Source organism: Bacillus rossius, chromosome 17 (genome assembly GCF_032445375.1).
Source record: "Bacillus rossius redtenbacheri isolate Brsri chromosome 17, Brsri_v3, whole genome shotgun sequence".
NCBI classification, from domain to species: Eukaryota; Metazoa; Arthropoda; class Insecta; order Phasmatodea; family Bacillidae; genus Bacillus; species Bacillus rossius.
This window is the reverse complement of record NC_086344.1, coordinates 38678061-38693028: the sequence shown is the minus strand read 5'-3', so window position 1 is coordinate 38693028 and position 14968 is coordinate 38678061. Positions and strand designations below refer to the sequence as shown.

The 14968-nt window shown below is 35.4% G+C and overlaps 1 protein-coding gene across 1 annotated transcript in view; it reads right to left on the bottom strand.

Moving 5' to 3' along the window:
- LOC134540673 (uncharacterized) overlaps positions 1-14968 on the bottom strand; it is a 77677-nt gene that overhangs the window by 44690 nt on the left and 18019 nt on the right. Inside the window, 2 exon segments of the mRNA XM_063383545.1 lie at positions 8528-8682; positions 14187-14391. Coding sequence (XP_063239615.1) covers positions 8528-8682; positions 14187-14391 — 360 coding nt within the window.

Sequence of the window (14968 nt, the reverse complement as noted above, 5' to 3'; positions counted from 1 at the left end):
CCATTTTAAAACTGACCTACGGTTCAATTTTTTTACACTTTGTTACATTAATAAACATACATATATGTTTTGTTAAAAAATGATTTCATGTAATGATTAAATTTATTATCTTTAATTAAATGAATAATATTTGAGGACAAACTTGCTTGAATAACATCAAAAGACTTCATACAAATAGCTACCTGTAATAAAAGTAACACTCTTTAAATTTTGGAATTGACCTTACAAAACAATTGCATTTTAAAGTTCTCATCAGATAGATTCCCTCTCTTGATGGCAAAAACATCTTTACCAACACTAAAAAGACGCTTGACGGCAGCGATGTGTTAAATTTTAAAAATGCATATTTTAGGATATGGTAATGTTGGAGCCACTGCAAGTCACTATGGCTCTTCATTTTTGATCATATATGTTGTGCATACTATCGTAGCACTACAAGCGTAAAATTATAAACTTTACTAATACAAAAGTGTATGATCTTCTTGTTCTTAATTGTATTCATTATACGTTCCGAGAATAAAAGTAACGGCAAGGAAATATAAAGTATCGATTACCTTAATGTATCGATTACAATTAATGTAATGTATTCCGATTACAAGTACGAATTACATTTTTTAAATGTAATTCGTTACAAGTATAAATTACTTGAAAAGTAATCGTTACAAGTAATCCAATTACTTGTAATTCGTTACTTAACAACACTGATAATAACTGATAAAAATTCATCATGTACACTATTAAATTTGTTCTTATTTAATGTACAACCATCAAATGTTATCTAGAACTTTTGTCTGAATAAATTTTTTATACATCCAAAAATTATAGCAAGAGTTTAAAAATAACAAGGGGTTAAAGGACAAAAATATTCATGACTCCCTTAGTAGGCCCGCTAGGTAAACTATAGAATTTATAACCATTAATTATAAATTTTCAAAAAATTATCTAAATATTTGGTCTGAAACATTTTTGATAAGACAACCCATTACTGCAAGGCGTCGAAAATACTAGTGGTTGGAATAAAAAAATTTCCGTACCATGTGCACTCATATGAATACATTGTTATTTATTTTAACTTCCTAAATTTTGTCTAAAACTTTGTCTAAAGCAAGCTTTTATGTAATCAACTATTACTGCAAGGGGTGGAAATAACAAGGGTTATAATTTATTTTAAAAACCCATACATTATCCAAAACCTTTGGCTGAAACAATTTTTGATGAGACGAACTATTACAGTAAAAACAGGAATGGGGTGAGTACGTAATTAAAATAAATTATTACTCATCCACTATAAAATTTATTTAAAAACAATTTAATATTATCCTAAGCCTTGTTTTCAAGCAAATTATTATATCCTAAGTATTAGTGCAAGGGATAAAAAATAGTGTTTGAAGATCAAAAAAATTCACTATTACTTTAGTCGGCACAATATGAAAAATTGTTCTTAGCTATCCAGTGTTGGATGCATCGAGTTAAAACCATTTTAAACTGTTTTGCCACATCAAATTTCAGAAAAATAAAATTTTTGTCCAATTAAAAAATGTGCCAGTCATTAATGTAAAAACATATTACTAATAACGGACTTCAGATCAAACAATGTAATATTTATTATTTCCGATCCAATTAAGTTAAAACTTTTCGGTACATAACTAATGTTCAATAAATTACATTTGATGTATTTATAATGAAAGATATATAATTGTTGTTACGTTTAATCAAATTGCTCATGAATTTCATGTTTTTAGTTACATTTTGGTGCTAAAGGGTCCATCGCATTCCGGTGTTACATGGTCTATCGACATGCTTTGCGATATTACTTAGGTTTTATCGCAATTCACCATATAATCTTGTCCCTAGTTATATTGAAGCAATATATAAAAAAATTTGGAACTCTTTAAGTTTTAATTTAGTAAGTTTATAATAATAGTCTCTCAACATTACTTTTTTATGCTGTCTGAGTCTTCTATCATGAACTGGGCTTTGGAATCCACCGATCTTTTAACGCGTACCTGCATCACGAAACGGACCTTCTATCAGGGGTTTTCAAATATCACTGGCTTCAAAAAAATGTTTACCTCAACCTTGATGCGTCAAACTTCCTCCTGTCTAACAGTGTTTCGCCTAAGATTGATGGAAATTACCAACAGGGAAAACAGAAACCTCACCGTGACAACATTGGACGCACAAAACGCACGGCCAGTAGGTCAATGCTTCTCCTACTTTTGCCGCACAAAACTCATATATTCAAACGTCGTGCTTTGAACAGTAGGTATGCAAGTATTATCTCTTACCTACCAACCTGAGTAGATGTAAAGCCCACACAAAATCTAGAACAAATTGTACACATTATAAGAACTTACCTTGTAGATGTGATGACGTGTCTTCCGCCTCAACGTTTCCCCAAACCTATTTTTTTTGCGTTACAATTATTTTCTTTGGTCTGAATAAAGTTTTCTTAGCTGTAATTTTATCAAGCCTAAAAAAAAATCATTCTCAGTTTAGTGCTGCTTATATCTTGGTACCTCGACTACTCTTGCACGCTATTACGTGGCGTACCGAAACTACCGCAAGGCTTTCGCTTGTTTCCTGGGCGCGGTGCGGCATGGCGAACCATGCGGCGTGTGAGGAGACTTCCCGGCCGCGAGATGTGGCGGCTCGAGTCACGAGGCTGTACCGCAGAGCGTTCCCGGCAACCGCGAAGTACCAGTGGAGCTGGATTTTCGCAAGTAAGGTCCTTGGGGCAAAAAGCACTAACTTTCTGCCTAGCGATCCGGCGATGCAACAGACATGCACGGCGTGTGATTGTGAGACGGTAAACGTAACTTTAATTTTCTGAACCAAGAGTTATTTCCTACGTTATTTCTTCCAAGTGGTCCAGTTATTTGCTTCATAAATTTTTGGCCCGAAACGCCATAGCTGTCTGCAATTTTTTCCTTTTGCTCAGAACTGTACTACAAAATGAAGAACAAGACTTTTCCTTTTTGAAGGTTGAGTGTGGGTATGGGGGCTGGCTTCACGTTGCCGTGTGTGACGAATGTAGGGAGAACCTATGCCACGCCTCATCTCAGCAAGGTGCAGCTGATTTCGAGGAGACTTAACATGTCATATCAGCTGTTTTGGGCCTCATATCATTACCCAACATGTGGGTTAACACATTGACTTGCATTAATTTTGTAGCATACATTCTGATGTGCGATAAATGTGATTTTGTGGCAGTGTTGTTCAACTAGGTTCAGACAGACTACAGCATCTAGCTTACCAATCTCTGGCGTATTTTCCACTAGGCGTCGATACGAGACACTGGTGATATTTGCGACTGGTGTTATTTAGTTCTACATTTGGAAGTTGCAGTTGGCAAAAGATTGTCGGAACCTCGGTTGAATGCAATCGCTGATTATAATTTAAACTACGTATTTTAAATTTGAAATCAAATATTCATTTGGCTATTACAGCTAACTTATTTATTTAACAGAAACACGAATTTGTCTGACGAGTAAATTTTCTTTCAAAGACATTTCAAAACGTTATGACCTTTATCTGTTCATCCTCATCGCCGCTGTGTACCGCTTATAAAAATGTAGCCAGCGCTAGTTGGTATCATTCATTTTTGGTTTTGATGATTTCCATATAGAGCTTGCACACGTAGTCGAACATAGATATAGATAGCTCGCCGATTGCATACAACATGAGTGCTCTGTCTAGCGCCGAGTTAACTACATTTGATAGCCCGCCCTCTTTTGTGGGAAGTGTGTACTACGACAATAGTTATGCATTAGTTCCGGCTTACGTTCGGGTCACGGTATTCCTTTATTCTTATTTAAAGTTGAACAAAATGTTTTTTTTTTTGCATGGCTTACTAATCTAAATTGTTTGGCAAGCTTTTGTATACTCTAATTTGTAAATAAACATACTTTCCATGAACAGGTTTTGTTTTTATGAATAACTTTACCTACCAAAACATGCTTTTTTCACACAAAAAAATTGCATACCTTCTTTTCAGACTTGATCTTAGTATAAAATGTGCGAAGATTATGCGACTAAACACAGTACATATGAAACAGTACAGATAACATCTCGCATGAGCACAGTATTAAGCTTGCTGGTGTACAGATGCTATCTTACTGGCAAAGAGCCGGTACATATATATTTTTTTTTGTTTACTGCTGATGTCTTATGCCATACAGCTGATATCACATTGGCATGGAGACTGTATCTTATTGGTGTAGGAGTAGACTTGATGCCGTGTAGGTATACAACACATATCTTCACCCAGCGCGTATGCCAATTAAAAAACGAAGGTGTGATAGCAGCTTGCCATTTACTGTTTCTACTTGAGGGCCCAAAATTATGGTTGTGAGATGGATACAGGTTCGTTAAGTGTGGAAAATACGACTGTGTTACAAATTAACAATTTCAAAGAGAACTTGCACAACAAAAGCCAAGGAACAAATTAATTTTTGCAAACAAAACTTCAAGAATAAGCACACATGTGAGTTTCCCCGAAATTACATACTAAATTGAAAATTAAAAACTTGCAATTCAACAAAGCAGTTTGCATGAATTTGCATCCGGTGTCAGTAGGCCAGAATTTTCTGGGCTTTAGGCATATCTGTATGCCGCTTATTACCAACGTTCGGCACATACGGCGGTTACCATCTTCACCCTGAATGAGTGTCGAAAACTCAGTGATAAGCGACTGAACACACGTAGCTTAAGCCTAGAAGACTAAAGCCTATTGCAATACAATATTATATATTTCTTTTAAAAACAATGTTTTCTTTACCTCTAAATAACTAACGCTAAGCCAAGCAACATTACCTACAAAGAACTGAGTGACAGCCATACAGGAAAAAAAAAACCAATAAGACACTACTTCTGTTTATATATATATATTTAAGTAGCCTAATATTTTTCATATAATTACAAAGAGACTGTATGTACACGAGCACAGAAATAATAAAACTAATGGATGCACGAGATTTCACAGTCGCTGGAAGAAAGACAGGCAAGCCAGCTGCAAGACCACACGCCAGAAACCTTTTCCCCGCAGGCCGTGCCAAAGAATCCACCGCGCGCACGGCCGCGGACCAAGCACCAGGCTGTCTAGGCACGGCTACAGTCATGCAGGGTGGGGGGGCACAGCCTCCAAACAGGAACACCACGGGTTAGTTCTCACGAAAGCAGCCAAATTAAAAAATTAAAAAAAATAAAATACATGCACAAAAATAACAGCAAACCTGCTTCAGTTAAGAGTGTGAGGTATGACGTGTCCAAACTAGATGTCCATATTTATCCACTTAACAACCCTCGCAGTAAACGTCACGTGACTTTTCCAACCAATCGCATCTGCGACTACGTACACGCTTGCGTACGTGCAGTACGATATGAGTTACTTGTACAGTGACCTGTTTTTTTTTATTTATACTTTTTGTTCCAAATATCAAAACTAATAACTTATGTCAATAAACTAAGAAATGATGTAGTCACCACCATATAACTAACGATAGTTTGGAGATTTTAAAAACAGCTACACTTCTGATGAGAAAAAAAGTTCGAACATGTGTGTTTAGTTACTATGCGTTAGCAACTTTTTTCTCCTAATAAAAAAAAATTTTAAAAAAATTAAAAATATTCAGACTGACTCCACAATTTTGAGTACTGCACATCTGCTGGAATAAATTATGTCACAATACATTAGAAAAATGTAAATAGGGTGACCAAAGGTAAAAGAAAACCTGCCAGAATAATAATAAGTCCAAGTATTTGATACAATCTAAGAAAAATCTCTGTCCCGAACATGATTCAGGCCTGAAAATACAGCACAGACAATAAATTATTGATGTAAGCTAAGAAAATAAATGTGACCTACAAAAAGCTACTACCTATCCTATAAGGCCCAAAACACATTCAACCCAGTATACAGGTAATCTTGAATACACGAAAACCAGAAACTAAACTCCATCCTGAATATGTTACATTTTACTATTGGATTTAAGTTTCATCGCTCTATTTCAGACGTATACTGGATTTACAGTATTTTGTATGATTTGAAGTAAGTATTTATGTACCAAAATTGTGTGCATCAAGTAATGGGTTTGTTAGAAAAAATAACACTAAGTTCCGCTATTCGTATTCATTTAAAAAAAAAAAAAATCTCATTTAATATTGTTTTCCTGTCCCACATGAAGAGTTCTCGAAACTCAAAATTTATTTTAGTTTAAATATTGAAAATACATTTAGTCACCACTTGCTATGACAGACCAAACATTTTTTTGTAGTTTTACGAATGTTTGAGTGTGCTCATATGTTTCACTATCCATCCCAACTAATGCATTTGGCCCAGTGTGAGATCTTAAGTAGACTTAAGACGTTTGGTTGTGAGTGATTTAGAATTATGGTCCTTAAAATGTTTATTTTTACTAAGTCCCAAACCTACTTGAGCACAAAAACTGTGTGCAGAGCTTCAGAAAAAACTACGCAATTTGAAAACTCAAGATATAAGAATGGTGTCTGCTTAAGTAAAAAAAATTTAAGGATATGATAAGGGCACACAATTTCATTTTTGAACTGTAATTTTAGAAGAGAGAAAATGGCTTTAAAAATATATATGTATATTTCCAGAATAATTTTTAGTCATGGAAGTTTCAATAGAGATTCTTGAAAGCACCCAAGGAAATTGCATAACACCATCTTCATTTCTCCACCGTGTAATGTCACGGTTACCACTCAATGCAAGACGAGAAGACTGCGCGCCTGTTCCGAGCCTTGCTCTAGAGGCACCAGCCAGTACCTTACTTATCATCCCGCCTCACTAACACAGTCACGCCTCTGACTAGGCAGATGCTTCAACTTCCTCAGTTTCATTTTTCCTTACGGGAGTGCGTGACCAAAATATTAGCAAATATTTTTTTCTTGATAAATGTATAGCCGTGGGCTTGACAACATAAAATACAGTAATGTTAAAAAAAAAGTGCGTTTACTTTATGGATGTGTGTCAGAAGTTGTACTTCTTTGACATGATCAAAAAAAAAACTGAGAGTTAAACACACCTAAAGAAGCATTACTTCAAAACCTTTTTCTCAGTTCGGTGCAATACCGAACTAATAATGTTCCAATTATTTCAGCTTTATAACAGCTCTAAATCTTTAATTTATGGTCAAAAAATTTACAATAACAAGGAACCACGTGTAGCTTTAACACTTCTTAACTGTAATGTTCTGAATGCTCAAATAATCACAGATTTATGTTAATTTGCCCTTTCAATGCTGTACTTACAATAAAAGTTGTAAAAAAACCACTATATGAAAAAAAATGATTTGTGTGTTTAGTCTCAAAGCTTTATTTTGGAGGGCTAGCAGATTTAAATACAAAGTGTAAATGAGTGGGTTTACAGGTTTGCCTACGCATTCGAAGCTTAAATGATTAAAACCTGGTTGTTCTTGATTGCCACAAGTAAATTATTAATTAATGAGATGACAATCTAGATAACACTATTTGAATTTTACCTCATACTTTGTAAACTGTATTTTTTTACAGAAGGAATGTTCAAGAATCTTTCACTGCTAAAAGTTCTCAGAAATAGCAGTAATAACAGAATGCTATCAGTGTTGACGAACCTACAAAATATCACAAACTGCCGGTTAAATTTAACACTGGATGGTTTACCAGATTTTCAAAGTTATTTGTGTTTTAATTAGCATTTTAGTGCAGAAAAGCACAGTAAAAAATTTAAGGAACCGACTTTAATTAATTTTTTTTTTTTTAATTAAAACACAAATGAAAATATTGTATTTCTAGATACAGCAATATGATAATATAGTCGAGTCTAATACATCAGTGTTTTTGGTTGAATATAAGTTTGTCAGCACTGCAACGTATATGAAGAATTTGTGGTTGGTAACTGGAGAAATACGTAAAATCTTACCATGAAGACTTACTATCAATAATGATTTGCTATAAGAAAAAGGCATATGCTTATAATTTTTAGAAAATTTTTGTAATTTCAATTCATTACAGAGAATTTAATAGTAATTTACTTTTAGAAATGCAACACCTGTGTTGCAGAAAAACTATTTGGTTTTTTTACTGGAGGGAAATAAATGTAATAATTTAAACTGAAAAAGTTTTTTAAAAAAAAAGGATTTAAAAAAAATATTCTTGGATGGAAAAAAAGAAATTCATAAATGTAACTCGCATGGATCAAAAATGTATTTTTATTACCTCAAAACGAGTCTAATACAATGTACAATTTAACTACAAACAAGAGCGCAGAGAGAGAGAAAAACTCTAATACTGCTACAGCTACAGAAGCAAAACTAGCAAGGTCTTTTTTTTTTTTTTTTTTTTTAAGTTTACACCAAACCACAACAGAAGAGAGAATGAGGGGAAAATAAAAATTTAAAATTTAAAAAAAAAAACTACAAAATAAAAAGAAATTAATTTTCACAACACTGGCTCAGAAAGTTCTTCTAATAAAAAAAGGAAATATTTCACGACATACGAACTCAAAAAATGTACAGAAAAAAAGTACCATTTTGCCTCGCGTTTGGCAGTTCTGGGAAACTGTCGAGGGACAGGGAGTCGTCGTCCAGGTCTGCGTCGGGATTGGCCAGCTTCTTGCCGAGCAGCTCCATGTAGAGAGCCGCCGCCTCCTTGGTCTTGCGCGTCGGCCTCGCCTGGGGCAGCCTGCGGAACAACAACCACCGTCTCGCTCTTTCACAGCATCTTGCCACCGGTGCTATCTTTCTCTCTCCTAATCTCTACGATAAACGTTACTTAACCCTTTAACTGCTATGATTAGGGACCGGAAAAATTCGCGGGTTCAATGACCTCTAGGATGAACTCTATAGTTCTACGTACACTCGGTCAGATGCCACCCTCTCATCGGCTGCTGTCTTGTGAAGGTGTCCCAACGTAGCGGCCTGTGCTTCGGTCGAGTGTTTCTCACTGGCCCGGAGTCGCCCGGGTGAGTTGTGAGCCGATAGCAGAGGGCAGCGCTGAGGTGTAACTGTATGAATTTCAGGCTGTCGTGAAATGAATCCGCGAATTTTTCCGGTCTCTAGCTATGATCGATTTAACTCGATGTGCTCCGACATGCACACTGATGCGACGATCGAGATAACTCGGACGCGATCACTGTGATGCTGCATCAGTTTTAGATTAACATGTAACAATGATTTCGTTTCTCTTATCTTAGAAGCGGTTAACGTAGAGCTAAAAGCTAAACATATACTCCTCGATTCCACAATTATTTGGTTAGCACTTTCTCAAAATACAATTTAAAATCCACATGTCTTGCTGACCGTGCGTACGCGGCTAGTAAAACAAATAAAAATTTGTAAAAACAAAAAATAAATTTTAGGTAAGTGTAAATAAAGTGCAATCTTGTTTTAAGAAAAGAATATTAAAAAACAGAACAGGAATATAGCAAAAAAACTAGTGTAAATTAAATTTTTTAACATTTTTGTTATTTTCACATTTTTGCTTTAAATACTCCAGCACTGAGGGGTTTGCAAAACCATCCAAGTATATAGCAGTTAAAGGGTTAACTCATTTTCAAAACAAACACTCATTTTTTTCTCTTCAACTAAATCATATCTTTAAACGAGCAATTCTTGTATATACATAATCTGAATCTCGGAAACGGCTCCAACGATTTTCATGAAATTTAGCATGCAGGGGGTTTCGTAGGCAATAAATCGATCTAGCTAGGATTCATTTTTTAGAAAGAGAAGACTCGTTTCAAGAAAACCTTCACGAAAATAATCAGGTTTCCGCTCGTCCCACGCGTGCTGCTAGAGTGAGATGCTTGCAAAACTTGACTAACATTACACGAGCGGAAAGGTCTTATGATTTAGATGCTTCACGAGAGCGTGCGTCACAATGTGCGGCCGCTGAAAAAAATATTATTCATATTTCATCATTATGTAATTCGTATTTAAATATAATTTCTAAAAAACACAATTTACCAAAAAAAATACCGAGCATAGCTCGGTCATCCAGGTGCTTATTTTAAAATGTCATAAATTTGTAAAATCCCTTCTATAAAATGCCGAAAATTACAGACAGTTTTCAAAATGGATCGTTCAGACCCAACTCACCTTATATTTGTATCAGCCAGTTTGGGACTCATGCACATGTAGGATTACAAAATAGATCAATATTATTCGCAGGAATGTGCCAACTTTGATGTTAGAAAGCTCAAAAATTTTCAGAGACAAATACCATATGATATAACAGGGTGATCACACTTTTGGCAAAAAAAAAATATATATATATACATATATATATATAAAATCCCATTTTCTTTCCAGGATTTTTAAGGTTTTTCTTAGAAATTTATATGAAATATTACTACATTACTAAAACATAGATACCCTTGTTGATTACATCAAAGCTAATAAAATCAAATCTACCATTACATATTATACTAATAGAAAGTTACATTAAAATATACAGTATTCCAGAAAGACTACATTACTTCTGTAATAACAGTGTTTTAACTGAACATAAATTAGCAGCTCTTGTATACTGTTTAAACTACAAGTGCATCAATCAACAACTAAATGACACTTTATAAAAAAAAACTCCAATGCTTCTATTTTGAGCGATATGCTGATGTATTAATTGGATAGTCTTAAACTAATAAACCATTTGTTTTTAATGCATAGGAAAATTTCAAATATCTTCCATTGTGATAAACTCAAAGAATAGCACAAGTTGTGTTTTAAAATTTGAAACACAATTTTTCTAATACATTACATAAATTCCAAATATTTACCCTTGAATTTTTTCACCCTTGGATATTTTCAAACACTAAAAAATTGATGGCATTTGAAGATTTTGAAAGCCCATCCCTAATTACCGTAAATTTCTGAAATCAATAAGACACTACATATATTTTTATGTTTTATCTTTCGAGATTTTAATTTTTTCCACATCTAAACATGTTCATAATTTGTTACTCGCTATAATCTTACGACACATGAGTGGGCAAGAGCTAGCAAGAGTCTAAATTCCAGTAAAAAGGCATAACAAAGTTGTGCATGCTAAAATGCTGTGGCTGTATCATATGACGAAAAAAAAAAAAAAAAAAAAAAAAAACCCTACCATATGAATTTTATAACATTCAAAAACATAAGCTTAGTAATTTTGCTAAATTTAAGAAAGGAAAATTATGAAATTTTAAGTACATAAAATTTTTTATGACTTAAAAACTGTTGAAAATAAGATGAAGTCTTTCAATTCATACCACTGCCCCTTAAAATTAAATACTTCAATGAAATTTGTAGATGTGAACATGAGTTATAAATAGGGATGGGACGATTCCAAAATTTTCAATTCCGATACCCGAAGCTTGTTTAATGGCGACGTGACGACGTGGATAACTAGTTTATATTTTTATATTTAGTGTATTACGGCAGCATATGTAGGTAGGCCTACCCGTAGAAGTTATGAGTACCCAAAAGCGTGTGGGTATCAGCATTGCAAAACGTTATGAAAGACATTTCTCAAAGGAAAGTTCAAACAAACATTCTTGACTATATGAAAAAAACTGTGGGTACTGAATGTTGTACAGTTGAACATTATTTTATAATTGGGTTTGAATATGTCCAGCTATTAGGGAAAAAGTACACATAAAATGCAAATTCTGCCAATTATTTCTCATGGACTGGTTCTGTTCCATTGCATGTCAGTGCATTTGGCATGTCTAATTCAACTGTAACAAAAGGTCATGCAGGATTTCAATGTTTTTTTAATTGTGTTGTTTAGTCTTGAAATTTAACTTTTTTTTATTTTATGTCATTAGTTCACTACTAGAAATAATAAAAATAATGTAGTAATTAGGCCTACAATAAAAAAGCCATCAGGTTGTTGAAATTGGCGCGAAGTGACAAATTGTAACATTTCTTCTGGATGAACCCAATATAAAGTACACCTCCATTAAGTAGTGTGTAATTTTCTGGTCCCCTCAAGTACTTAATAAAGGGTATTTACTGTATTTTCCGTGACAAAATTCCACACAAATGAAGTCTTTTTTCTGCACTTATCCATTCCTTATTTCACTATAAAGATACTAACTACAAAGCATGACAGTGCGCAACAATGTACCTACGGGGTAATACACGGCCAGGACGAACTGCAGTGAATGTTGAACTGATTGAAACTGGTTGTATCAGGCGGGCATGAGAGTAACAGAGGTAGAGAATTACCGGGCGTGATAAATAATGTATCAGAGACACCGATACCTTTTTACGCTGGTGATTACGGCACGGAGGATATGTAATCTGTAACGAGAATGCTGATACCATGTTGCTACCTGGGACCGCAACTGCTCTAGTTGATACATGAGTATCAGCTACTTGTAACTAGTACATTACTGTATCAGTAACAGGATGGAACAGATACCGAAAATTGCTGTAACAACCCACCTCTATGTGAAATGATTTTTTTTGCTACATGCGGGAATCGACTTTTATCATCGATTCTCGATTATCAATTATTTAAGTAGAATCGGTAGGTATCGATGAAATTGGGAATCGGTTTTCCCATCCCTAGTTATTAATAATATTAAGCAAAAACTCATGATGATGTATCTGGAAGGAAAAAAAACAGTTTTGGTACTTACCAATTCATGCAATACATAGTTAATGAACTTAAAACAACATTCTTAAAATACTGAGAGTTTTCTCAATTTAATTACTCAGAAAGTAATATTATCTTTTTTTTAAAAAAAAACAATTATCGGAACACAAAATTTTTGTAATATAAATTTTTGTTAAGGAAAATAAATTTGTCATATTAATAATCAACAAAATACCTGTCTATGTTACAAATATATAATTCCCTACGTAAGTCACATTAATCTACAAATATTACTGACTAAATTAATATTATATAAAAAAAAATTTCCAAAGTAAGTCTGTCGCACACACTGAGTTGGTTAATGCATATTCTCGTCATTATAAATTAAATGATTTTCCTGTGACTATATTCCACTACTATCGCTCTGGCATATTTTGTTGGATCACAAAATCTTCAACGTATTTTTTTTTACTAAAAATTATGTACTAGCCGTGTGGGTGCGTGTCTTGTTTCAAGCTATTACTGCTGGCTCGCTGTAGGAAAGGTTTTGATGGGAGATTCAAAAACTGACGAAAAATAGCTTCTACCGCGCAGCTTAGGTTCCCCCCCCCCCACCTTCTTTGCGACAGAGAGGGGAGTGACGGAAATTCTCAGTCGCAAAGAAGGAAGGGGAGAACCTAAGCTGCGCAGTAGAAGCTACCGTGTTTTATCGCACAATAGTCGCACGCGCGTAATCGTCGCAACCATATTTTAGGCTGTCAAAATCAGGGAAAAAAACTTCTCGCGTAAACGTCGCATGATTTTTTTGGTCCCGCTAGTAGATGCCGAGCGCTTTGTGTAGGTATCTTTTCCGTATAAAACGATGGAATTTAAAGTCATTACCACTTAATAAATTAACGGAAAAATACGAAGTTGTTTGACGTGTAAATTTTCTTATAAAGACGTTTTTAAACATTATTTCCTTTATCTGATTGTCTGCGTTGCCACGGAGTACCGCTTATAAAATGTAGCCAGCGCATCATTCATGTTTGGTTATGTTGATTCCCGTATAGAGCGCGCGCACGTAGTGGAATATCGATATCTCGACGAGTGCTTACAATGCGCGCTCTCTGTCCGGTGCCGAGTTAACTACATTTGATAGCCCGCATTCTTTCGTGGTAAGTGTGTACTACGACACGTTAGTTCACGTCAGATTCAAGTGGCTTGCATTCGCGTTTTGGTTTTTCTATTTAAGGTTGAAGAAAGGTTTTTATTTAAGGAATTATTAATATAGATTGTTTGGCGTGCTCTTGTATACTCCACCTTTTTTTAAATAAACGTACTTTCCATGAACGGGTTTTGTTTTTATGAATAACTTAACGTAACAAAAATTTTTTTTTTGCGCACATTCGTCGCACCCCTACTTTTCAAACTTGATTTTAGAATAAAATGTGCGACGATTATACGAGAAAACACGGTCATTTTCGCCAGTTTTTAATCTCCAACAAAACCTTTCCTCCAGCGAGCCAGTAGTACAATTCAGTAAACATCCGTCGAGACAGTTTGAGACGAAAGAGCTGTGGTGTGGGTGGCTCACGGGACCACAGGCAGCGGGGGACACCCACCTGGGCGCGGCCGGCTCCTCCGCGCCGCCCGCGCGCTGCACGCGCGAGCGAGTCATCATGCGCGACTTGACCCGCCTGGCGCTGCGCACTATGCGCTTGGCGACCTTGCGGGAGCCGCTCTCCGCCGGACGCACCTTCTTCGCCAGCGGCTGGTCGTCGTCAGACGAGAAGTCAGACGGCGTGCTCACCGGCATCTTGTCCTTGTCTGCGCAACACAGAGCACGGCCGTCAACCTCCGCCCCGCATTTCCCCCCCCCGCCGGCAGTACACAGCGCACCTACGTTTCTCAACATGTTTGGTACTTAGCGTGGACTCTTGAATACAGAACTGTGTTGTGAGTTGACTTTGTGGCACTTGTACCGGGCCAAGTGATAAGCACAGTTTAACCCATTTGCATCTACAAGCGTACTAGTACGCAGCTGTTTTTCTGGCCGATAACACCATAGGCGTACTGGTACGCAAAATGGCTAATCTGCCCGAAAAACTTGAAAAAATCCCCTTTAGAATGAAAATAACCCCTCAGAGTAGCTAGTATTGTTATAACAAAGGTATATTATCGTGAAACTTAAACTATTTTTAAAATTTTATTAAAAGAATAAAAATATAATGAAAATAGAAAATAACTTTAATAATAGTAATATATAAAAAAGTTTATGGATTCCATGGTATGTCTAACATTAAAGTGAGTGGATGCAAATGGGTTAAATATCCCATGTCGGAACACTGCAAGTTCTGGCGTCCATAAACCGTGAGGGTGGCATCCCTGCAGTGAGAACCAAAAA